This window comes from Cryptomeria japonica, chromosome 1, assembly GCF_030272615.1.
Source record: "Cryptomeria japonica chromosome 1, Sugi_1.0, whole genome shotgun sequence".
Lineage (NCBI taxonomy): Eukaryota > Viridiplantae > Streptophyta > Pinopsida > Cupressales > Cupressaceae > Cryptomeria > Cryptomeria japonica.
Window position 1 is genome coordinate 651,461,236 of NC_081405.1, and position 26,285 is coordinate 651,487,520.

General features: G+C 36.1%; 1 protein-coding gene across 6 annotated transcripts; it reads left to right on the forward strand.

Annotated features, from left to right (window-relative positions):
* Window positions 1-565: 565 nt before the first annotated feature.
* Window positions 566-25,832, forward strand: LOC131050417 (E3 ubiquitin-protein ligase RGLG2). Of its 6 annotated transcripts, none has more exons than XM_057984579.2 (12): window positions 566-931; window positions 2,734-3,012; window positions 12,868-12,952; window positions 13,121-13,261; window positions 13,387-13,500; window positions 13,707-13,804; window positions 14,147-14,226; window positions 14,310-14,415; window positions 14,529-14,656; window positions 24,948-25,131; window positions 25,279-25,335; window positions 25,428-25,832. In XM_057984579.2, exons 2-12 carry the CDS (start codon window positions 2,809-2,811, stop codon window positions 25,506-25,508), a joined length of 1,278 nt encoding a protein of 425 aa, XP_057840562.2. In that variant the 5' UTR covers window positions 566-931; window positions 2,734-2,808; the 3' UTR covers window positions 25,509-25,832. The 6 variants fall into 6 exon arrangements, with proteins under 6 accessions (XP_057840562.2, XP_057840563.2, XP_057840565.2 ...); XM_057984580.2 differs by having other exon boundaries at window positions 566-830; XM_057984582.2 differs by lacking the exon at window positions 566-931 and adding an exon at window positions 1,015-1,159.
* The last annotated feature ends 453 nt before the right edge of the window (window positions 25,833-26,285 follow it).

Below are 26,285 nucleotides of genomic sequence, written 5' to 3' on the forward strand. Positions count from 1 at the left end.
TTTTTGAAAAACCATTAATAAATTTCACATGTACCAATAGCCGATCACTTTTTGTCAATTTTTGTTCATAATTGACCCATTTGTGCACCACTATCTTTGAAATGTGTACTTTTTGATCTTTGTGCACATAACTGATTCCACAAGAAGAACAATAGCTATAAGCATTTAAGTGACATACAAAGAAAACTAAAACGAAATCATTAAAATCTGATATACATGTAAATGCCCAAAATTAACTATGACAGCTACTTGCGCAAAATTAACTATGACAGCTACATGTGCTCTTCCCCTCTCGTGATGTATTTAGATTTGGATCATCAAGGATATGTGGGGGCACTTGGTAAATAGTTGTCCAAGCTTTAAATGTTTTCCACCTCGTCAAACTTAGTCAAACTGAACAAAAAATATCACCTAGAGACATCAAACTGATTATAATTTTGTTCAATCATTTGTACAGGAGTACGGGTCAACACAGCTTATACTATGTCTTAAGCCGGTTTGTCGGTTAACCGTCCAAATAGCACCCTTGGTTTTTCACATGGCTCTTTCAGCGGGCCCCTTTATGGGAGGAAGGGAAAGAGCCGAAAGGATACGAAATGCCTGTACCCGTCCAGGTCACATGCCACGTGACCGTATTGCAAAAGTGATCCTCTGCTGGCAGCACACGAGCCAAATCAGGAAGTCGATAATGGAAGAGTATTTTAATCTTCAAGAAAATCCATATTCAGAACACTAGCTGTAGGTAGTAGTACTAAAAACAATTCAGGGATTCTAAAAATAATTCAGGGACTCAGGAGCCAGGGTTTGGGGCGATTCTGAGAAAATACACGGTAACTTGCTTTGGAATTTCACATTGCATGCTAGTCTATTTTTTCGGCTCAAAGCGCGTATTTTTCCGGTTAAATTTGGCAGATCTGCTGCAGAAAGTCCGGTAAAGAACGCAACAATTAAGTCTGCTTTAATGTGAAGCTTCCTCTTTTCTTCGTTCGTTTTTGACGGCTATTTTGAGCTTTAGTGGCTTTCCGAGTCCCTTCATTGTTGTTGAAAATTGTGTTTGAAGAATTCAACTTATTCTGGTTGAAGCGATAAGTTTAGTCCGTGGAGATATTTAATTTTCTCTTAAAATGTGCTGCTCTGTGGGTTATATATAGATTTCAAGGTGAAATTTTCCGTTTCTTGCTGTAGTGTGTTGTTTCGTAGCGTAAACTTAGGGTTGAGTTTGCATTTTGTTGATTTTTAAAGTAATGGCTGAAAAATTCCGTTGAATATTAAGTTTTTGGTAAAATTTGTCGTTTTTTAAAGAAAATGTAGGTTGAGTTGTAAAATGCCATTGCTTTGCCGTTTTTTGTTTTTTGTTTTAATTGATTTTTCATTTTTAAAGCTAGCTAGCGATTTGCATTTTGGTGGGGTATAATTCCAATTTCTAATAGTCGCAGTTCAGGGTCGCCAAGCTTCGTGTTTAACTAGATTTGCGTACAAAACTATTGATAGAACTCCAGATGATTGCTAGTTGAGGGATTTAATAGAATGGCATGCCGCCGCTTAAATAATTTATTGAATTTATGCTTTGACATATTTAGTATATTCGTAGGGTTACAAGTTTGAATGTTCTGATTTACAGAGGATTTTCATGCGCGTCGATTTCAATGCTTTTTTACAGATGTAAGAAATTTTAAGGACCCGATTAAATCTAATCAGTAAGAAGCTATTTTTAGTACTCGTTCCTTCCTAGCTCCTTCGTTATCTTTTAAAGCAAATTTCTGCTATAAAGAATTTATAACGCAAAGTATCGCTGACATTGTAGAGAAATTTCAATTAATTAAGGAAGTGTACAAATTGGGTAACGGGAACTTGTGGCCTATTCTACTGTGCTTTCGTTATTTGTCAGCTTGAATTTCGTGTAAACAATGGTTTGAAGTTTCAAATTGGGATTTCGGTAAATGTTAGGAGGGTTTGAAATTCGTAAATTTGGAAAATAGAGAAAAGGTTTCTTCTTCTGCCGTCTTCGGAGGTTGGTAGTACAAAGGCAAGATATTCGGAAGTTTCAGTAAGTGGAGGTTTTCAAATTTAATTGGGTTTGTGGGCTTCTTTGGTTGCTTTTGAAGTGTGAAATTGCTTCCAATAAACATAAATACGCGGTTGCTTTTTAGAGTGGAATTGCTTTCTGTAAAAATATAAATATTTTGAAGTTCAGGGTACCGGATAGATAATTTCAGTCTGAATTGAAAATCAATTTTTGCGAGTCGGTATTGAACGTCTTTGAAGGTTCTGAAGCAAAATTTTTATGCCTTTGTCTTAAAAATTGTAACCGCTTTTGTGGAGAGTCTGCTAGTAGGTACGGATATGCCACTTTCTTCACATACATGGTAGAAGCCGCTCTACACCAAAGAAAAATAGGAAAAAGGAGAAGTCTGATAAAATTTATTTTTAAGCAAGATGCATGTCTACACGGAGGAAGAGTTTTAAAGTATTTTTTCTTTTGCTATTACGTGCATAGCAGAAGCCCTTGGATTCCAAGGAAAAATAGAAAATAAGAGAACTCTAATAATTTTTTTTTTTTAATTTGTGCAAGATGCATGTCGTACACCGAGGAAGAGTTTAACTTCTTTTTTGGTTTTCAGAGTTCCCTATTTGTAAAGTTGTGTCATTTATTTGAATTGTTAATTTTTTTCGATTTAGGTTTCTATGGTTCTGTTAATGTTTGCTGAGACATTGTTTTAATCTTTATTCCAGAAGAGATTTTGGAGAAATATTATGTGCCATACTTGCCAAAACTTGCTATTACGTTTGACACTATAAATCTAGGCTATGGGAGGCAAGAGCTCAAAAATCTTTCGTCAGAGGAGTCAATCTTGGGGTGCTCGGTCATATGAATCTCCTCAAACTTGGAATTCTTCATCTTATGGCCAGCAAAGTCATCCATCGGACACACGTGTAGAATCAGAGGCTAATAAGCACAAGTTACAAAGGAGATACTCTCGAATAGCTGACAATTATGATTCACTTGATAAGGTATTTCTCCTTGTTATTTTTTACTCTCTTGATTAGGTTTCTATCATGCATGATGCTATTATTTTTTGGATATAATTTATGTGGTTTGCGAGCAAAGTGTACTCAGGTCAGGGATGGATATGGATCACAGTACTCTTAAGTCGATTCTGTGTCTCAGATGTGTTTTTTAAATAGTCTATCATTATAAAGGTTTATGGTTCATGCCCCATTTTATGCAATCCCGTTTCTGCTTTTCTTTGTCATTTATGTGTTGTTAAATATTTTTTTCAGAGTCTGCTATGGTTCATAATGAACTGATACGAGAAACAAAGGTAAACTTTGCCATCTAAGAGGAATTAGCTATATAAATATTATTTGAATTTTCAAATGCATATCTTGATATAATGTAAACCTCAAGCACAAAGGATCCTTTTATAAGGTAGTAGACATTATCTTAATATGGGACCCCTTTATATGCCTATTTGATAACAATCTTTAGGCTTCTTGCGAAGAGCAAATGTTAAGCAGCGATTATTAGCTGTAATCACTAAAACTCAGAAAATTAACTTCAGAAATTGTTTAGGATCTCAAAGCTGATATAAAACTTAGTCTACCTAACTGTGTTTATTTGAAGTTGCTTATATCCAATGTTCGGGGGACAGGGGACAAAGGGCTTAAGTTTCGGGGACGGGGAACGTGGGCCTGGGGGGAGACGTGTCCCTGTGGAACACTGCTTATACCTAGTATTTTGAGATAATTACAATTTATTTTAGAAGTGTAAAAGTTCCTACCATCTCAGTGTTAATGTTAGAACCAGAAACATAAGACACAGAAATCTGAAACAATAAAATTTCACAAGAACAAGATACACAAGTATTTATCCTGGGAAAACCCTCCACCTGAGGGTGAAAAACCCAGCCACCCCAAAAATCAAACTTTATTGAAGTCACAAACTTGAGTACAAAAGCTCTCAAACTGAATGATCTAGACACAATTGTTAACCCTTAACAATTGGAAGATGAAGCCGATAACATCTGAAACTGAAGGCTTCTACAATAGTGCCAGCACGAAGCTTTCTGAGACATATAATAATCATCCCTCAATCATACACGAGAAGACAGAGAAGATATATACGCTGAAGAAGATACAGAGATGCTACAGAAAATACTGTTGAAAAACTCCACCCCTGAATGATCACTCATACAAATATATAATAGTCTCTCTATAAGGACTTTTCCTCATACAAATATATAATAGTCTCTCTTTAAGGACTTTTCCATACCTTGAAATACGAACTGCTGACCTCCTTTAAAGAAACGACAAGGCTTGAAACATCGAGATGAAGGAGACAAAAAGCCAACATCCAGATCACGCAATATGCTGGACGGCAGTTACAATACTTGCCATTACAAACTCCGGCACCGACAAGAGCCATAAGACGTAGACATAAGTGAACCTCTTTCCCGATGGAATACGAAGAGGAAAAAAACCGCTGCCAGCATGCACGAGGCTCCCACGAAGCTGCAAGTCATACATGCAGGTCAGTGACAGTTATCGAGGAAGCCGTTACACATCAGCTTCTCTTAGAAGTGTAGGAAGAAACCATCACAGGCAAAATGAAATCTCCTGCTGCTAAAAACATTAACACTCAGCTTCAACTTCAGCCATGAGTGCATGAGAAACAGTATACTCATTGAGGTGAGTGAGCCAATTGTCAATAGTTGTTTACAACACCTATTTTAACCAAAACAAGACAGTAGACAGCCTTAAGACATCTTGCTTTGGATCAAATTCATGACATTAACAATTACAATTCTTGCATGTCCTTGGTCCATAACTAAAATATTTTTGTACATTTTAATAATTTATTAATCTGAAAATAATTAAATAAATTTCGTTAGGTATAAAGACAAAAATGATTCGAAGAGGACCCCTTATATACCATCAAGTATGTAAGACTTCCCTAGTTAAATATGACCAATCAATTGTGATGATTAGACCCCTATGTAACTTGATGATGTATGAAGATCAACAGATGAAGCCATATTCCAGTCTAGTGCCTTATCAGTTGGGTAACAAAGCTGATGAATACTATATTTCTTATTCCATGAAGGTCGATGTAACATGCAAACCATTCCTAAAAGAATTTTGTAAGTTCATTCTATTCATTTGCATAAAAGAAATGCTATCTTTTGCTTGAATAAAAACTTTTGAAACTTTTTTTTTTAAGTAATTTGAATCAAGAGATAAAAAGTAATCATAAGCATCATTTAAATGAAATTACATAAGGAAAGAAGATAACTTGCACTTTTCTTCTAACAAAAATCACTATGCAAAAAGTACACAAGAAGGTTAGAGTTTACATAAAATTGCTTTCCAATCTGGAATCTTTTGCAAGTCTTGGCTTATTCTGCAAGAGGGAGAGCATCATCAAGGTGCTTATCTCCAACCATAGACCTGATGATCACTGGCACACCTTCCTTACAAAAGTGGTCCTACTCTTCATGAGGGTGCAGACATAGGACTAGTTCTAATTGCCATTTGAGCCTAGTTTTAGAACCTACATGACTCTAGTCAGTCATGCACTATAGGTACCTCCTAACTAGCATGACCTTCTGACTAGGTTGTGTATTTGGATCTAGTGAATTGATAGACACATGTAGAATGCTGCGCCACCTTGGCCAAAGGATTTATATAATTGCAAAGCACGTTGAACGCGCAGTCATTGTTCACCACCCTACTCAACTTTTTTCACCATCACTTAAGTTCTGGTTGACTTGACTTGGTGGACTAAACTATTATGACATGCTATTACTGCATTCTGAGAACTGCTTATAGTAGGTTACACAAGACCCAATCGGATGAAGTTCACGTTTAGTCAACTTATGGTTCCAGCTCTTCATATAATTCTTAAGGTATTGCTAAATTCTATCTTGTTAGCTGATGAGTTACAATGATAAGTTTGTTATGGTCTTACTTCTCTCCTTTGGCTAGGATCACTTCCTACCCTCTGAATAGAGACTCCACCCTAGTATGCCTTGAGTTGCGTGAGTTACTACTCTCAACATGAATTCATATTAACCAATCTCATTATGTAATTCTGGATGCAAGTGGGTGTTACTTGGTATATTGCATGTGTACAATGTACATGTATGTGCAACCATGATCTCAGTATATTATTTACACACCATCACTTATTTCCAAGCACTCACAACTGTCAACCTCCCGGTTGGGGTTAAGCTTCCAACAGGTCTTACAAGTTTTCCTATCAGCTGATTACGATTCATAGATTAGCAGGTAACTTGGCCTTTTCAAATACTTGATTCCACTGTCGTGGATTAATAATGCAGAGCTGAGAATATTCTTCTCTCAAATTTCTAATCTGCCCTCATAAGTGTCTGAGAACAAGTACCAAGTATGCATCACTAATGCCAGATCAGTTGGTTGATAGATTGAATGTAAACAGAGCATTCTATGGCAATCTTAAGTATACATTATGAAAATGGTTCTACCTCTCGAAGACTGGTATTACCAGTTTTTTTGCAGTCTATAAAAAAATGATACAGCATTTACATGCTTAAGAAATGACAGACTACATCCCTATAACAGCACATGCACAAGAAAAATGACCAGATCAAATATCCTGATAGATTAGAAATACTTTGAATGTATGAGATTACATTAAAACTCAATGATATGCATGCTTTTCTAGTTAAGCCGTCTTGTATGACTAGCTACAATGATTTCAATGTTTATTTTCAATTTGCAAGAAGCAATTTTTGCTACTGATCTATGCATACTACTACTAAGAATGCATGTAAAAGCTTGATAGAGCATAGTGTAAATGTTAATGATTCATGCCTGACAATTAGCTCAACAGTGAATAGAATGAAGTGCTGTTCCTTCACAGCTAGGAACCATGTCCATGCAAGAGATGAGCTACCAATTTTCGACCCTTGCGAATCTGATATCTCTATGATTTTTACCAGCATTTTGTTCCAGACATCGTAATTATGTTTTCCCAGAATTTGGTTTCCTACTATATGGCCAGATTTCAAAACAAAAAGTTTGATGGCAACTAGAAACCATTATTTTCATTGCCATGTTTCCTTGGCATTACATTTCATTTGCATATCATACAACTATGTTATTGACCACTACCACTGCAAGTAATGAATGCGGTGTAAGTAATGCCTATGCTGGTTAAGTAAGTTTGGTAATAAAGATGCACACACATGGAAACTTGGCTTCATGAGCCATTTCCACCTTGTCTCCTAAGATTTAAATTTGAACTCTTGAATTAACAGTTATGTGTATGTATGTGTGTGTGCGTGCGTGTGCATACACATGGAGTCTCAGCTTCATGAGCCGTTTCCACCTTGTCTCCTAAGATTTAAGTTTGAACTCTTGAATTAACAGTTATGTATGTGTGTGTATGTATGTGTGTGTGTGCATGTGTGCGCGTGCGCGCGTACATATATATGTATACACATATATATACATAAATATATGTGAAAATATGTGTGTGTGTGTGTGTGTGTGTATATGTGTGTGTGTGTGTGTATGTATGTATGTCTGTGTGTGTAGCTATGTATGTATGTATGCAAGTATTCTTCACACACATATATATTTATATACGTTATTTATAATGATTAATTAAATTGGTTGAATACTAAGATACTCCCAAGGATATAAATTTAATATTGAAGATTATTAACATAAGGAAGATGACCTTGACCGGACCAACCCTAATGACTCTTGGGCAATCAAAGACAAACCCTAATAGGTTGCTTATCTCAATAAACATGGCATTGATGGCAACTTTGACCTTTTCCCATGTCTATGTCCCTTTCCCTGGTAATACTTTCCCTTTTTGGAGGGTGATAGAATTTCCTGCATCCACTTAGACACACGAAAGTATTTAGACATAATATTTTAAATTTTTACCATTCAAAGTATCCACATAACAAAGTATTAATTGCTCAAATTAATATTCAATCATTCCATTAAATTCATCAAACTGATGTTCTCAATAAGTTTCACATAACATCATCATATCTCTAATATGTAATAAAGCAAAATGAATTTGTTCATGAAAGAGGGATGTAGTAGTTGACTACTGTAGGATCACATGTATGGATCACAACTGATGTCACTTGTGCTTATCTGAAATGGAATACCACAAAGATGATTAGATCATGATGATGGATGAGATGGCAATTCTGTTTTGAAGGCAGGAATATGGGATAGCCATGTACATTAGGCACCCAAGTTTCAAAATGTGAACTCAAAGTTATAAATGGCATCTGATTGTCTTGAAATAGGACAACTGGAAGTGTTATCCATATTTGCACAAATCAGGGGTGAAAGGTAAAGTACTATGTGATGTGGTCTCAGCTGTCATCCGTGACGTGGTTCTTGGCAAACCTCATGTGCAGGAGATATGTTGTCTACCAAGCTTGTTTTTATAAAGTATAAGGACATACCACATGTATAATGCTGGAATTGCTTCACAAAGGTTGGTGGAACATTTATTTCTATGGTAAAGGACATTACACTGAAATAAAAGTTCATAGATATTTGTTAACTTGAAAAGGTTTCTGATCCACGAGCATCATGTTTCATGGGTTCCTCATATGACTCAATGCAATATCAGAGGAGCATGTGGATGTTGGAATCAGTTTTCTCCAAATCTCTTTTGAATCCTACGCTATGTCAATGAGATAAAGTGGTATGGTATATTTAGGGGTTTAATAAAAAAACATTATATACATGCAAGTTTATTTCTCTACTGAAGTCAGTTGTGGTTGCATTTAACATTGGTTTGGCATACTTGTACCGATTAGTACACAATTGAGGAGGTCATTGTAAAAATTCGCAGTTTACTTTTTATGTCAATGGCTCATAGATAACATTATTTTAGCAGATATAGATCTAGCAGATGATCTATAAAGGTCATATTCACACATGTCAGTCTTTCTACCAAAGGCCTTTTATAGTTGCATTGAAGAATGCTCTTTTGAATTTGTATCACTATTGCACCATCAACAAGATCATTGAAAATAAATAGTATTTATTTCTTGTTTGGACATCTTCTGGATGGCCTCCTTGAAGCAGGTATTCTTCTGAAAGAAATAAATTATAGTAACATTTTGAATGACAAAAGTAGGTCAGTAAGACTTGAAGTATGCTCAGTCACATTGAGAAATAATAACTTCAACATTGAAACAACAAGAGGCTGTCAGCTAGAAGCAAATATTATAACAATAAAAGATTACAATTACTAACTACGGGAAATTGGCCTAAAATTGATAGAAACACTTGAAGGAAGATATTGTGTATTACAAAATATTATGTGAAAAAAAAATCCAATTAAAAGAATGAGGCAAATGCTGGCTCTAATCTATGTCAGAATGTGGAGTAGCCGATTGATTGACATTTTTAGCCACTATGAAAGAGCCAATACAGTATGTGAATGTTCATAGGATAACAGTATGGACTAAGGGAGCCTGGACTGAGGATAATAGCTCTGGACTGAGGATAATAGCTCTCAAATTGGGTTATCACTAAGTCATTGTCCAGATCAAAGACGATTCGGATAATATTTAAGACAAAGCAAAGACTTTTTAAATGGCCGTTCATGTTGTATGATGTTATGTCGGAACACATTCATATGGTTGTTGGATTATTTCCCTGAAGTCTTCCACAGATTGATTACTGGTTGTCTGTATTGATTATGTTCTGTTCTCTAGTGATACGAGAAAAGCACTCACAGTACATATATGCTATGTAGGCCTGGAGATTTTTGGCACCCACAATCATCAAGCCAAGTTCCATAGATTTTTGATCTGTTTTTCAATGGCTAGGTCGGACTTTTCTCATACCTTCTACAGTAGAATATAATATTAATGTCTTTTTGGAATTTTGATGATAAATTGCAGGTTTGAAACTTGGGGAAAAATCCTTCCATTCAAAGGAATTTTAAAGGGAAGTGTGTCATCAAAGCACTAGTGCACACCAAATCATGGGAATCTTTAATTGGAGGAAATCTGCTCGATGAAAAGGAACTCTATTATTTTTCGTTCTACTAAGAATGACATATTTGGAGAAAGAGCGGAGTAGAACTCGTTAAGTTTTCAGCTTTCCACATTACATAGATGTTGTGAAGAGTAATTCAAATGGGCAAGAATCTGTCTCCAAAAAAAAAGAATTCAAAGACTGTTCCTGGAAATCTAGTATGTGCCAATTTTATTTTAACCCATAATAGATTTAAAGTACCTGGTTAAATTCACATGTCACTATCAGTTGAACTTTTCATCTTCCATTTTTTCTAGGTTTGTGATATGGGGATCCTGACTGACATACTCATTCTCATGTTTCTTGTCATTTGCTTTCTGCAAATTAAAAAAATAAATAGAAGATTAAGGCAATTCTTCATCTCAAATCTGCAGTGTGCACTTAAGATTTTATCCATGGATTGGGCATTCTCACATCCAAAACTTAGTTTACCCATGGGCCTAACCTCTGATTCTACTTTGAGGCTTCATGAATTTTGTGTTTTATTTGGGCTTTGGAATTTCATCCTGACATGCCTTCACATGTGCATCTTGGCATTTGTAGCTACCAAGTGTCATTCCCTGGTGGGGTATATTTAAATACCAACTTCATTTGCCTATTGAGACTCAGGATTTGTCAGCTATGGCATACGTTGTAATAACTTATAACTTGAATCTCAAGATATGGTTCTAAATGGGACTTGATTGTCTCTCTAGTATTCTTCAGGTACCAGCTTCTGGCCTGACAAACCTACACATCCTTTCCTGTTGTTTGTCTTTGCTAAATTTCAAATTTTAACTTTCACATTGGATTTCATGCCAGAACTCGGTTGACCTTGTCTGCCACAATTTTGTTCACATTGCCAAAAGCTAACGACCTTTCATAGTTCAAGTCACACCGATAAACACCTACAGATTCGTTTTTCCTGCTATTTTCAAAGGCTGTTGATGTATGCCAATTTTTTTGAAGAATGTTTGTGAGAGAAAATCTGAATATGGATTAATATTTGTAGTCGATAGATAACATCAAATGAATTGATTGGGCTTTTTAATGAAAACTGGTCAATGCTGATCTTGATAACACCTGGGTTTATCAGGACTAATGTCTGCTGAAGTCCCTAGTCAAGCTCTGTAGCTTCTTGACCTTGCAACTTGTATTAGAGAACTAGTGGTGAACATTGAGTGAACTCAAATGCTATTCTTCTGTGTACTAGTGCTTATCATGTTATCTTCTGCCAACTGTTTGAGATCAAAATTAACACTTCCAAAATATATCATGCTTGCTATAGTCACATAAGAATCTTATAGCCCATGATTCATGACAATAGTACTTGACAATTATAATAACTCCATGCCATTGTTCAAGTTGGTCTCCTATAGAAGGATAATACTCCTAGAAAGAAGATTGGGCTTGTTAATGATGATGGGCCAATGCTGATCTTGCAAACTCTTAGATCCATCATGACTAATGTTTGTCAAAGTATGCATTGTTCAAGCTGGTCTCCTATAGAAGGACAATATTCTTAGAAAGAAGATTGGGCTACTTAATGATGATGGGTCGATGCTGCTCTTGCAAACACCCAGGTCCATTAGTAATGCTGACCTTACAAACACCCAGGTCCATTAGTAATGCTGATCTTGCAAACACCTAGGTTCAAATATTAATGAATGCCATTTTTTTTGAAGAATGTTTGTGATAAAGAAAATCTGAAGACGGACTAATATTTGTAGTCTATAGTTAACATCAAATGAATTGATTGGGCTTGTTAATGATGACTGGTCAATGCTGATCTTGATAACACCTGGGTCCATCAGGACTAATGTCTGCTGATGTCCCTAGTCAAGCTCTGTAGCTTCTCGACCTTGCAACTTGTGTTGGAGAACTAGTGGTGACCATTGAATGAACTCAAATGCTATTCTGCCGTGTACTAGTGCTTATCATGTTATCTTCTGCCAACTGTTTGAGATCAAAATCAACACTTTCAAAATATATCATGCTTACTATAGTCACATAACAGAAGAATCTTATAGCCAATGACCCATGACAATAGTACTTGACAATTATAATAACTCTTTGTCATTGTTCAAGTTGGACTCCTACAGAAGGACAACACTCTTAGAAACAAGATTGGGCTTGTTAATGATGATGGGTCAATGCTGATAGTGCAAACACCTAGGTCCATTTTGTTAATGATGTTGGTTAGAGGTAGGACTCAATTTTGTCCATCATTTTCACTGGTGGCAAGCACTGAGATCTGAGACCAACATATCATTTAATTGAAAGGATAAATAGAATGTTTCATGATGCTGGCTGCTATTAATACTTCGGTATTGACGCCAGATGAGAATCTCAGCTCAACATTCGAGACTAATGGAATTACAGAATTTAAAACCTTTCAAAAAGTGGTGGATTTCTGATATTGGAAGCTTTTGTTTTTTGGAATGTGGTTGTCGTATAATAATTTTATTTTTTATTTTCATTATGATACTTGTATTGGATATTGTATCTTATCTGTAGTAACTTGGTGTTTCAGTTGCAAAGTTGCAGTATTTTAGAATTTAGATACCCTAATTTTTTGAAACTGGCAAAGAAGCTTCAGAGGACTGTATACTAACAGAAATTCACTATGAGGTTTTACTGTTTTATTTGTAATGCCTGCAGCGTCGTACAATCTAGACTTTATTTAGATTTTTGAAAGTGCCATAGAAACTTAGAGGACTAAATACTTAGAGATTTACTATCGCATTTGCTTTAAAAATGATGTTGAAAAACCCTGTTGCAAAATTATATGACTCTTGAATGCTTCTATATTTATTGTAGGTGACTGAGGCTCTTGCACAAGCTGGCCTTGAGTCTTCCAACTTGATTGTGGGTATTGATTTCACAAAAAGCAACGAGTGGACAGGTCTTCATCTGCCCTGTACATGATATTAATTTTTATGTTGGTTTTAGAAATGTTTCATGTGCAGTTGTATAGCTTTTCTGCTTTACCTTGGTTTCAGTTGACCGATTTGCACGCTTTCTTCTCTTTGTTTTAATAGAAATAAAATCAAACTACTGTTATGGAAGTTAGGTACAAAGTCTTTTAATCGGCGAAGTTTACATCATCTTGGAGATAGTCCAAATCCTTACGAACAAGCAATTTCAATTATTGGACGGACCTTGTCTGCTTTTGACGAGGACAACTTAATCCCGTGTTTTGGTTTTGGGGATGGTAAGTTTCAATCTTCTTTTCATAGTTATCTTGTCAATTTATTTTTCATATATTGCTTTGCAGAGTTCACAGGAGACAAAGTGACATGCTTGTCACTAACAATACATTCTTGTTGCATTGTACAGCTTCAACTCATGATCAACAGGTATTCAGTTTCTATCCAGATGATATGCTATGCAATGGATTTGAAGAAGCACTAAGAAGATATAGGGAAATAGTTCCCCAACTGCGACTTGCTGGTTAGTAAGGATTTGTATTTGATTAAGCTTTGATGTGCATATTTAAAATGTAAATGTAGATTGTCTTGTGTATTGAAGCCTTGGGCTCGGAGAGATGTCTCTCTGGAATGATTGATTGGGTTCATATTTATATGTTTCATGTATGTAGGTATTGTATATAGTTATGCCATTTTCTAATGCATTTCATATTTTTCTTTTCTTATTAGGGCCAACATCTTTTGCACCAATCATTGAAGCAGCAATCCGTATTGTTGAGCAAAGTGGGGGGCAGTATCACGTTCTTTTGATAATTGCAGATGGGCAGGTATATCATTTATCTACTCTTGTTTTTAACTGCACTGTTAATTTTAACAAATTGAAATATCTGTCTTTCACCTTGTTGGATAAAAACCATTTACTTATTAGAATTCTTGAATTATATGTAACATGCATTTCTACCGCATATAGTTGTCCTTATTGTTTATGCTTGTACAGTTGTACTTATCCTTGGACTACTGTACATTGAGCATTGATTTCCTGAATTGTTGTCTTTCTGTAAGTCTTTCTTGTTTGAAGTGTGGGCAAACTGACAATGTTTTACTCATATTGTGCCATGTATCCATTTTGCCCATCAACTGATCATAACACACGTACTAAATATTTATAGGTTACAAGAAGTGTTGACACTGAAAATAGTAACCTGAGTCCACAAGAACAGAATACAGTCAATGCAATAGTGCAAGCAAGGTAATCCCATGTACATGATTTTGCTGTTTTTTGGATACTAAACCTATAAACTTGTAACACAAGAATTGTTACGATTGATACAGTGAATATCCACTCTCAATTGTCTTGGTTGGAGTTGGTGATGGACCTTGGGACATGATGCAAAAATTTGACGATAACATACCAGCTCGATCTTTTGATAACTTCCAGGTATTCTTTCAATTTTATTGGTTGTGACTATAAAATGGATATAGTTGACATTGTGAGCTTAAATTTTTAGAAGTTTATTCTTATGTTAAAAGATTTTGCTTCTGTTTCTACAGTTTGTGAACTTTACAGCAATCATGTCAAAGAACATTCCCGTTTCTAGGAAGGAGACTGAATTTGCACTTGCAGCATTGATGGAAATACCATCTCAGTACAAGGCCACACTAGATCTTCAAATACTGGGGTACCTTATATCTTATTTTGCATTAATATTTCATATTAACTTTCTAAAATGGAAATACTATACAGTTAATGGTTGCTGGATTAGTTGCTACTGAAGTAAGGATATTTTTCACATGTTAATGCATTTAAGAAAATATTGAACTATTAGAGACAACCTCCGTTGTATTATTTCTCGAGTCAGCATAAACAATGATCAGTGTGCAATTTTGTTCATCATGTACTCCTGTGTAATGGCTCAACTTCAGTGCCTTCTATGTCGCAACATGTCCTCATGCACACATCAGGCACCAAAATATGTTGCACATGGACGAAGGCTTCTAGCAGATTGGCTTTGTGCACATCTGCACAAGCATAGATTCCAACAGCTCTGCACAAGAATTGATTTCCAACAGCTCTGCGCAAGACATTGCAAGACAAAGCATGCATGCGCTCTTCAGTCATGTCACAACTTGATAAGTCTGCTGTTCGGCACAACAGGTTTTTCAACTCTTGCAGCCCTTCTGTATTGTGCACAAATTGCACATGGGAAGTATATACATTTGCACAACATGATTGGTTTAGCTCCATAAATGTCCAACACCTGGCTGCATTTGCTCCATATGATTGTGTCAACTGATTGGTCCCATATGTATTTAACATCTAGCACAATTTTGGCCACATAGAAAGTGCACCACATGTGCATGATACTTGTCAGCATATTGTGGAAGGCTTAGTTCACAACCTCTTGTATAAATACATATCACTGTATGCTATGTAAATTAGTCATCAACTTCATCAACAAGCCTTGCCATATTTTGTAGTTTGATTTGGTACTCCAGAATGCCTTTGGCAAATCTGGTGCATGCATCTTTTCACTGCTTGATCATGGGACTTTGCTTCTGGCCATGGCTCCTGTAAATTAATTGTACATACATGCAACATCAATGAATATAGGACAATATTTGTCATGCCTTGCTTTGCTTCAGCCATGGCATCATATAACAATGCTTTTACAACTCCAACTTGCCATTGGAAGTAAACCTAGTTCGATTGGCTTAGCCATAACTTTGTAGACATGTGAAGTTATCCTCCAATCTTTGACAAAAAATGGATCATTAGCATCAGAGTGAAGATGTTTGAACTCATGTTGCCTATTGTCAGAAATATCTGTCTAGGTTCAAGGCATCACAACACTCTACTTTTCTACACACCATTACTTGGAAGAAGAAAGCACAAAGCAAAGCAGTCATGGGGTTTGAGCTTTTACATCACTTCGATAATATTCCTTTGTAGGGCGATACTACATCGTGGTCCGTTATTTCTTGTCCTAAGAGGTTTGATTATTCTCAAGGAGGGCATTTATCACACCTAGGAACACTTGCGATAGTGCCTTGTGCATCAATTGGTTGGCATCCTGTTGTGACGTATTCACACATCGCCCCATTGCAAATGGGGACCCCTGCTTTTTGCTTTCTAGGGTTTGTTTTCTAGGTCTTTTAGGGTTTTGTCTATTAGCCTTTAGCTTTCGAGTGTCGCCAGGGGGATCACCTGGATAGCAGGTTTTGCTTGAGTTAGGTCAAGTTGGTGAGTGATGAAGTCTGGAATGTCCTGATCCTGAAATTTGGCTAAGTCTGGAATGTCCTGATCCTGAAATTTGACTAAGTCTGGAAAACTGAAGAATCCTCCAAAAACTAGATTTTGCAATATAACTCCTGGAGGTCTGAAACCACTCTCAAACATCCTGAAAGTATATATGGAATATAACTTAAAGTTCTTATACTTAAATGTTATATTCCATAAAATTATCCTGACGGAGAGTCTAAAATGTCAAATTTCGCTCCTGACCCTTCCAGAGGGTCCAAAGCGAATTTCAACCTAGGACTCATTTCTTGCCTTATTTGACCAAATTTTGATTTGCAAGGCATTTTGAAGGGAAAAGCGGACATGTTTGGACTTTGGAAGTGTTTGAAAACCTTGAAAAAATGATGGATTCTAGCCTGGAAGAAGAATTTCGCTCCTGACCCTTCCAAAGGGTCCAGAGAAAAATTCATCATAAACTTCATTTGCCACCTTGTTTGAGCTTGAAACCTTGTTCCTAGGGCGAAGAGAGATGAGAATTTACCTTGCAATAAAGATTGGGTTTGAAAGAATGATGATTTTGGTCTAAAAAGGGAAAATCGCTCCTGACCCTTCCAGAGGGTCCAGGGCGAAATTGAGCAAAATCTATCTTTTCCCTTAGTTTCATGCCAACTCTAGTGTGGATCATGATTAAAGAAGGCCTTAGGAATGACTCCAAATTGCCAATGATTATCAAGATTGAAGGAATTAAGCCCAAAAAGAAAAATCGCTCCTGACCCTTCCAGAGGGTCCAGGGCGAAAATTCTTCAAACACCTATTTTCCCTTGCGAAATCAAGTGAAACTTGGGTTGAACGTGAAAGGGCAAGTGTTTTTTTAGCCTTGAAGGTGAATTGAAGTTGAAAGGATGGAGGAACATGCTCAAAACTTGAAAATCGCTCCTGACCCTTCTAAAGGGTCCAGAGCGAAAAACACTAAAACCATTCTTTTCTCCAAATTTTGGGCAAGGCCAAGCTTAGACATGGGTGAAAAATGACATTTGAATTGCCTTGAAGTTTGGTTGGGTTGCTAAGGATACAAGTTTTGATGCCAAGAGGAAAATTCGCTCCTGACCCTTCCAGAGGGTCTAGGGCGAAATTTCCAAATCCTCCTATTTTCCTTGCATTTCAAGATGAGATTTTGGGTTTTCATGACTTGAAGGGGAGTAAGGCAAGATGTTTTATGCCATGGAAGTGATTTGAAGATGAAAGGATTGGAAAATAGGCCTAAAACCTAAAAATCGCTCCTGACCCTTCCAGAGGGTCCAGGGTGAAAATCTCAAAATCCCCTATTTTGCCTTGCAGGAACGAACCAAGCTTGGATGGAGTGAAAGAAGAAGACCTTTGCCTAGCCTTGAGGGGTGGATTCAAGACAAAATGATGAAGAAGTAAGCTCAAGCAAGAAAAATCGCTCCTGACCCTTCCAGAGGGTCCAGGGCGAAATTCACATTTTCACCTAATTTCCTCATAAAAAATTGAAATGCAAGACTTGATTAGGTCAAAACAAGCATAAGCTCGCCTTTCGGGAGATTTTGGAGTGAAAGAAATGAGATATTCAAGACCTAATTGGAAAAATCGCTCCTAACCCTTCCAAAGGGTCCAGGGTGAAAATATCAAAAAATCTATCATTCAACCTTGTTTGATTGAGTCTAAGGCAAATTGCAAGATTGAGAATACAAAGACATGGAAATTTGCAAATATTGGTTGAGAAAATTTCAATTTTATCAAGTGAGCAAGTCTAGACAAGGGGTTCAAACCATCACTTTGGATATTTTGATGCTTAAGGAGGAAACAAGTTTCATTAAGTCTTGATCAAACCTTAATATTCCTAAGCTAGCCCACAATTTTCACTAAATTTGCCAAATTCAAGACATTTGGGAAACTAAAGCAAGTTCGCATAAATTAAGGCATTCATAATTTGATTAATTAAATTCTAAGCCTTAAAATAAATGAAAAATCCACCTTTGGGCCTTGAAATTAATTTTAAAATTTAAAAAAAAATAAAAGGTGAGCGCTCAAAAGCATTTATTTGCTTTTACAAGCAAGTCGACCTCCTTATAAAAGGGATTTTATTTTATTTTTGTTTATTTGCTAGGTCGGCCTCATGGTTGATTAGGGTGAGCGCCCTATATAAGAGAGGAGTGTTGTAGCAAACGCAAATCATTCTTTCATTCCTTATGTGAATTTAGAGGAGCAGATTGGAGGAGCGAAATCCAGCAGGTTGGAGGCTAAATTTCCAGAATTTGCTAAGTGTTGGAGGCTAAATTTCCAGAATTTGCTAAGTGTTGGAGGCTAGTGAAGGTGACGTTCTTTTGAAGGTTGATCAAGACATAATTCATCCAAGAAGGCCAAGCAATTCAAATCCTCATCCAGCAAAGTCTGATTTTTTTTTTCCATTTTTTTCAAGGTTCATAGTTAAGCATTCAAGGAGGAGGTATGAAGAATCATTTTTTTGAAGTTCTTATTCAAGACTTATTGTGATTTCATAGCAATTTTGTAAAGTCTAAGTCTTCAAAATCCAATTTCCATTCATAATTAATTTGAAAAATTAGAATTCTGGATTTATCATGTCTTTTTCAAATTAATATCTTAAGTTATACCCTTGAAAGGTCTTAAATTTCATGCTTTAAGGTATGATGCTCAAAGACTAATTTTAAGTTTTTGTGTAGGTTTCAAATAACCACCCAAAGCCGGAGGATCTATTACTTGGCAGACTCTCATCAAAGAAAATCAAGCCAGATCAAGGACGGTCTCCTCCAGCTCAGTATCATCAAAGAAGATCAAGTAAGGATCAATGGCGACCTCCTCCCGTCTAGCATCGACAAGGACAGCCTTCTTCGGTCAAGCATCATCAGGAATAACCTCTTCCAATCCAGCATTCCAAGGCGAGGTGCATCATCATCCTGCACATCGAAGACAAAAGAAGTCAAAGCAAGGGTTCGTTGAAGAAGCAGATAGTTTCAGATGAATTAATTAAAGCTAGCTTCTCAGCATCATCGAATTGGATATCTACCAAATTGCAAGTATCAGACAAGGTGGCATCCTAGTCATCACTCCTCCAGTCGGGTTGGTCCACCTCAGCATGCCCAGATTCAATGTACCTGACTCATTAAAGGTGGCACAAACTTCCATGTACGTACCCCAGCTATCCATTGGTCGAATATTCCAGAGAAGACATGTGTCCAATTAATACAATTATTTCATTGGTCAGAATTGAGTTTGTTGTAGCAAACCCTAATTAGGGTTTTCATTGTAAAATCTTGGCCATTGATCTCAAATTGATCTTAGCCATTGAATTGTATTAAGGGCACTATATAAGCCCTGACTCTTCATTTGTAAAGGCTAATAGAAAGTAGTTAGTGAATAGTGGAAGAATAGTGGGTAAGTAGTTAGTGAATAGTTAGTTAATAGTATAGCAATTAGAGTAGAGTAGAGAGAGAAGGCAAAGATTGTTGCCAAGATGTTGTAAGAGGCTTGTAAAACTTCATTGAAGAAATGGTGAAATCTATGGGTCGATTCAACAATTTGCATGGTCTCTATATTTCTCAGTTTTGGTTTCATGTTATTAGATGAGTGGAAGAAATGTGTTTGATTGATGGTGAAATTCGTATATCCATACTACTAGCAGTTTGTTGATTGCAGACTTGCCTTGTGTAGTCAACTAGAATCATTCAACTTAAGCTTAACTTCAATTGTCGCTTCTTCATTGATATGCATCAGCCTGATGGTGTCTATGCCTGTAGTGATGATCTGAACATCATAAAGCTTTCCTCCAAAGATCGCACTAACCTTGTGGAGATGGTCCTGGGATGTCAAAACAAGACTTTAGTTAGAATTTCATCAAAGGTCATTCATTGCTCCTACATTCTTAGTATCAGAATTAGATCCTTTCCTCGCCCTCGTCCTTTTCCCTTTTTTTCCAAATCTAAGCCGGTAAAATCTTGTGATTTCAGCAAAATCACATCATACCACAGAGAGCTTATCCACACGTAGAGATCCTACAACAAAGAATCTTGAAGTCATCCCGATTGATCCTTTTTGCGACATCTTAAGCATTCAGAGGCTTTATTCAAGAGAGGATAAGGTACCCTTTAGGTATTTTATTCTGTGTTTGGTCATGTACAAAATACACATTATCACATCCCTCAACAATATCTTGTATAGAAGGAACCTCTTGGAGGTTTGGTGTCCAAGGCTAGATGGTGGTGCACATGGAAGTCCCATAACACACTTATCTTGTTCATAAATAATGTTGCCCCAATGTTTACCTCTTAACTACGAATGATTAGAATTGTTCCCATAGGTTGCTATTTAGGGGATGGGGACAGGACAAGGGTTTGAGGGGATGGGGATGTGTCCCCATATAACATAGTTATTCTGATCTCTTCTTTACTTGGGAGGGCCCCAAAAAGGTGCCCTTGCCAACTAGAGAGCTTGGCAAGTACTAACCAATATCTTATGGCCTTCTTTGGTTATGGTTTGAACTTCTGGTGTCTTAGGCCAAGGGAATCACGCCAAACAATCTTGAACTTGATGGTTGAATTTTATTACAGTGATGATATTGCAGGGCAAGCCTTGTGGAAAAATAGCTTGATGCTAGAATAATAAAATAAGCAAGCTTATTTTTAAAAACAAACCCAACCTTGACATTCTTTTTTTCCCTATTCCACATTGCCAATGCAGTATTTGTAATATCATGGAGACGAGCACTATAGCTTAGAGGATTAGACCACATGGTTACAAACTACAACGATAGGGTTCAAATCCCTCCTTTCCCAAAAAATCACTATAGAGAGACTGTGAGTGCCTCTAGTAGCTCTATTGAATAAATTTACTATTACTGCTCTTTGCGAATACCAATAGCTAAATTTGTGGTGAAGCTTTGGAACTTTACTAAACAAATGTAAGTAAGGGTCCACAGTATGCTACTATTTTTCATATTGTAAAGATTATATTATATATCATATTTATCTGTGTATGACCTATAACTCTTCCTCATCACTGCTGAATTGCACGGTGTATTGGTAAGACCCTCATTCATTAAGATGTTTCTACTCAAATTAGGTTTTTATATTCATGAATTGCTGTTCCAAGTACTATCATATACACTCGGTTTCACAATTTAATTGGAATTGGTTAATTGCTAGCTTAGCTTTAGCATAATTAGTAAGCCAGGGATAGATAGGTCTTTGTTGCACTTTGGGCAAAGTGCTAAATGCAACATACTTAGCACATTGGCAGATTTACAGCACCGTATTGATCTATCAATATGCATCTTAGATTGGGGGGAAGGAGGCAGTGAACAAGATCGTGTTGATGGTGATTGATTGGCACCTCCCCTTGTCCCAAAGGATTTATGAAGAAATGAAGGAGGGATTGCTATCATGACCTATAATGCTTATAATATAGCCTATAATAGGCATAAGAAGGTGGAGGTGTTTCAAATAACCCAATTGTTGATACACTTGTCATAGGTTGTTTCAAAGAAATGACATATATGGACTTCATATCTTTATTATTCCTTAGTAGCTTAGTGGTAGAGTGCTTTGGTGTTAACCGTTTGGTCATAGGTTCAAACCCTATTTGAGGAGAACCTTTTTCTTCAAGGTTTTAATCATTGTTCTTGAGTAGCTCAGCAGTAGAGCAGTCGGCTGTTAACCAATTGGTTGTAGGTTCAAATCCTATTTGAGCAGATCTCTTTTCTTCAAGCACTTGCTTTTTTATGAACAAATAGCAAATTATTTTTCGAAATTATGAATAAGATTTTGTTGATAATAGAGATTGGATCATAAAAGAGGAAAAAACTGTCCAATTTCTATAGCTGAATTGGAGCAAACCTCTACGTGCTCTGACACATTCTTTTTAAAACTATTGATTTTATTCTCATTAATAATTTTATCCCAGTAATGTTACCAACTTCTCCATGTAGATTGGGAATAATTTAAAACGAAGGGCTATCACAACCATTTATTTCAAATTATGATTGAGCATACTAGCAGTTTTCTTAAAATACATTCATCCATTTTCTTGAATTGCTTTTGATGAAGTAGGAGAAGGTCCTTGGCCCTTTCATCTTTCTACATTATGCAGACTGTACAGCCTTCGAATCATGGGCTAGTTGATAGGATATGTGAAATCTTATTCGATCTGCACAGGGATTTTATTTTGGTAAATGAAGTATTGGAAAGTGGTAAAGTATAAAAATAGATCTCATCACAAGTGATCACAACCTCATTGTATCGATAGGTCGCCTATTTGTCTTTCCTTTTTAATCAAACATTTCAATCATCTTTCATTTTTCTACCTCTATATCTATCTTTTTCATGTAAACAAGTTGATGAAATAAATTAATCATATTAAGTAACAAATCATATAAATGAACAATATTATATTTTATCTTAAAATAAATTTGCGGAATCATATCTAAAAAGGATTTTGTTATCATCTTCAGTGTTGATAAAGAGCACAATCTATGTACATTCTAATTTTCTGTGGATTGAATGAAAATCTTAATTACAAAAATGAATAGTAATATATTGATATACAAAATAAAGAAGAAAAATATAGGAAGATATATATCCCTCTCCTTAGCACCTCCCCTCTCCTACAAAAAGACCTAAAAAACCTACTACTCGATTTGGGCTTTTTAATTGGCCATTGATCAAATAGATGACTTGTTTCAGCTAATCCTCTTATACCTTAAATCAATATTATGTTTTTCTTTATTAATTTGAAATTAGTATAAATTCAATATTGATTCAATTTATGATTAAATAATAAAAAATATTAACAATTAAATAATAAACAAGTTTTCATTAATAAAATAAATAAATAAATAGTTGAACTTAACAATATCTAAAGTATGGCCTTTTTTAACAATAAAAAAGGAGAAATTGTTGAAATAATTTCTCTATTTTTACCCTTCCCCATTGGATTGACCTTTCTATCTGAACAATGAACCGATGCCCCTGCATGTGATTTAGTGAGCTCCTCTCTTGATCCCTTCCCCCCCACCGCATTGTAGTGAGTAGTTATAGTAGGGTGGTGGAATGGAGAGATTGGGGGAATTAGCAGATGGGAAGAGATCCCTTTCCTGGTCATATATATATATATATAGGTTAGAGAGGAAATGGAAGATGATCTCTATCCCTTCAATATATATTCATTCCCATTTAATCTATCAATTTAACAATTTGAGTTAATCCCTATTCAATTCTAGAGTCCACATGCAGATAGTTCCATCAACCCTAAGGGTCTTGTTGAAGCTTTACCATATTTCCAAGAACTCGCTCGGGGATTAATTAGGATGAACATTCACTGATTGAATGAATAGCTAGCTGCCCCTCACACTTGGCAGGTGCTGAATAGAGTAGTATGGGTGGCTACCCATTCCCATCCTGCAGGGAAGCCAACTATAACTAAAGGTAAAAGCAAGCCTTCCCTCCCTGCTCATTGGAGGAAAGGCCAAGTGAAAAAAAGAGAATATAGAAAAGCCCTAGTGATTGTCTTCAACCAGAATGGCATTCATTTGGCTGATGATCTAATGACAGTGGTGAGAGCATTCAGAGAAAAGCCCTAGTGATCGTCTTCAACCAGAATGGCATTCATTTGGCCGGTGGTATAATGACAGTGGTGAGAGCATTCACACCTTTTTTTTCTAACTGAAGTGGGCCCTGTAGATAGTAGAGAGCCCAATGCTGGGTTCAGATATATGTTTAATTATGCAATACTAAACTATCAAGTTGTGCAGCTTAGCCTTGCAACTAAACTATGATTGTTGTAATTGTTTCTGGATTACACTATGAATTTTTTATTGCATCAACATTTCAGATCAAACTCAATGATCCATCAGGATGAGAGAGCTGAAGGCAGAAACATGGGTGAATTGCAGACCAAGACAATTAAAAAAATTGGTCTGCAATTCACCCATTTTTCTGCCTTAAGCTCTCTCATCCTGATGATGGATCATTGAGTTTGATCCGAAATGTCGATGCACTAAAAAATTCACACAGTGTAATCCAGAAACAATTACAACAATCATTATGAACTGTGGAAATCTGTTTACTCTTAAACTATCATTATTTACTGCATTTTTCATCTATTGCTGGACTTGAAAGACTTCTCTATATCTTATAACATTTAATCTTTTCCTTTAATGCACAAAATTCTGGGTCAGAAGATTGATCTTAAAGTATTTGTTATTTATTGCCCAACTAACCCGAGTATCTTCTCCATGGCAAGTGTTTCCGTGGTTATGGAGATCAGACAGTTTCTTTAGTAGCTTCACTCAGATCTGAATAATGTTCTCGATTGAATATTTATTATGGTGTGAAGTATTCCAACTGTACTGAAAATGAGGATCGAGTGGAAGTGACATGCATGAAATCTTCAATCTGTTGATCGAAATTGCTTGTATCATCTAAAAAATATCTCTTTACAGGCCCTGCATTTATTTAGTAGAATTTCAACAATGTGTGGTATAAAATAAATTATTAGGTTCAGTATATAATGCCCAAAACTGGGAGAATAACATGTCATCAATGACTGATCCAATTATATCTATAATCAAAGCACTCAATATAATTCATTTCATATTGGATACTGTTATTGTTAAGCATATGATATTTTTTTAAGATCTTCTGCCATATTTCATTTATAATTTTATTGTTTATAATATTTATTATCTCGATGTATTGCAGTCGTCGTAGGGGGAAGATGCCTAACAGTCTATCTCTTCCACCACCTATTGGCAATGCTAATACTTCTACCACACAGCGATATGCACGTTCAGAGAGTTTCCAAACCAGTAGTCCACCAGATTATGGGTATAATTCATATGGAGGATCTGCTCCACCAACTGCTAAGGACACCTGGGATGCTCAAGTAAGGGAATCTTTGTGGCAAATTTAATTTGGATAGATTAGTTTTGTTTGATAGTTCGTTTGATGTGGCTTAAGAGCAATTCCATACAGTGATTAGGAGACTTTGCATTTTCTTCCTGATTCCCTTAAGTTGCCTGGACTTTCACAGATGTGTCCAATCTGCCTAACGAATCCTAAAAATCTTGCTTTTGGATGTGGTCATCAGGTATTGTAGGCAGGTCTTATAGATTAATTTCAAAAGAAATCTCTTTTTAATGCATTTTTATTTCACTGTTGCTGATTTGTTTCTGATAACAGACATGTGCCGACTGTGGACAAAACTTGGATATATGTCCTATATGTCGAACTGAAATCAGCACCAGAATAAAACTCTATTAAAGTTCAATGCAATTCTGGGAGAAGGAAAACACGTATTATGACTTGTACCCCTGGATTTAATCTGTTTGGTGTCGAGTGGCGTGAAGGCGTGAATTTGTGCTTTTATTGCATGGCTTCAATATTTCTGGAGGTGTGAGAAACGAAGTAAATGTACATTTCTTTTGTATGGTGTATTTAATGTGTATGCAACTTGGAATTGAAATTGCAGTTGCTGGATTGAGTAATTCGACTGTAGATAATACATCACTCCCATCTCGAAACATTATTCATTTATTCTATTTTATCTTCTTATATCACAAATTGAATTTTAAATATTGCAAAATACATTTTTGTATCACCAATTCATTTTTTGTAATGTACCCGGTCAGTGGCAATAAGGGCTCAAGTCTCTGCAGTTTTCGGCAAATGCTTCAGGCTGTTATTTTTGTGTGAAGGTGGAAATCACGTGAAGTAGCATTCTGGATTATATCTTGTTATTAATCCGAGCAGGTGTATCTTATTTGATTTGTTGTTTCAAAGGAGAGCTCAAGTTCACAATTCTGTTGTAGTCTGGCAACCCAGGTTTTATCATATTTTGTAGTTTTATTGATCTGACAATTTTTTTTTCATCTTTATGTGAATGTCTTTTCTTAATTGTGCATATCTTAATTCTAGTAATGTTTGTTGACCAAGCTAGTGATTCTCCAGTATGAGGCTACAACTATAAATTATTTGTATACAAGGGTTCCCGATCACATGTTTAGTAAGCGTTGCATTGTAATATACATTAATGCACAA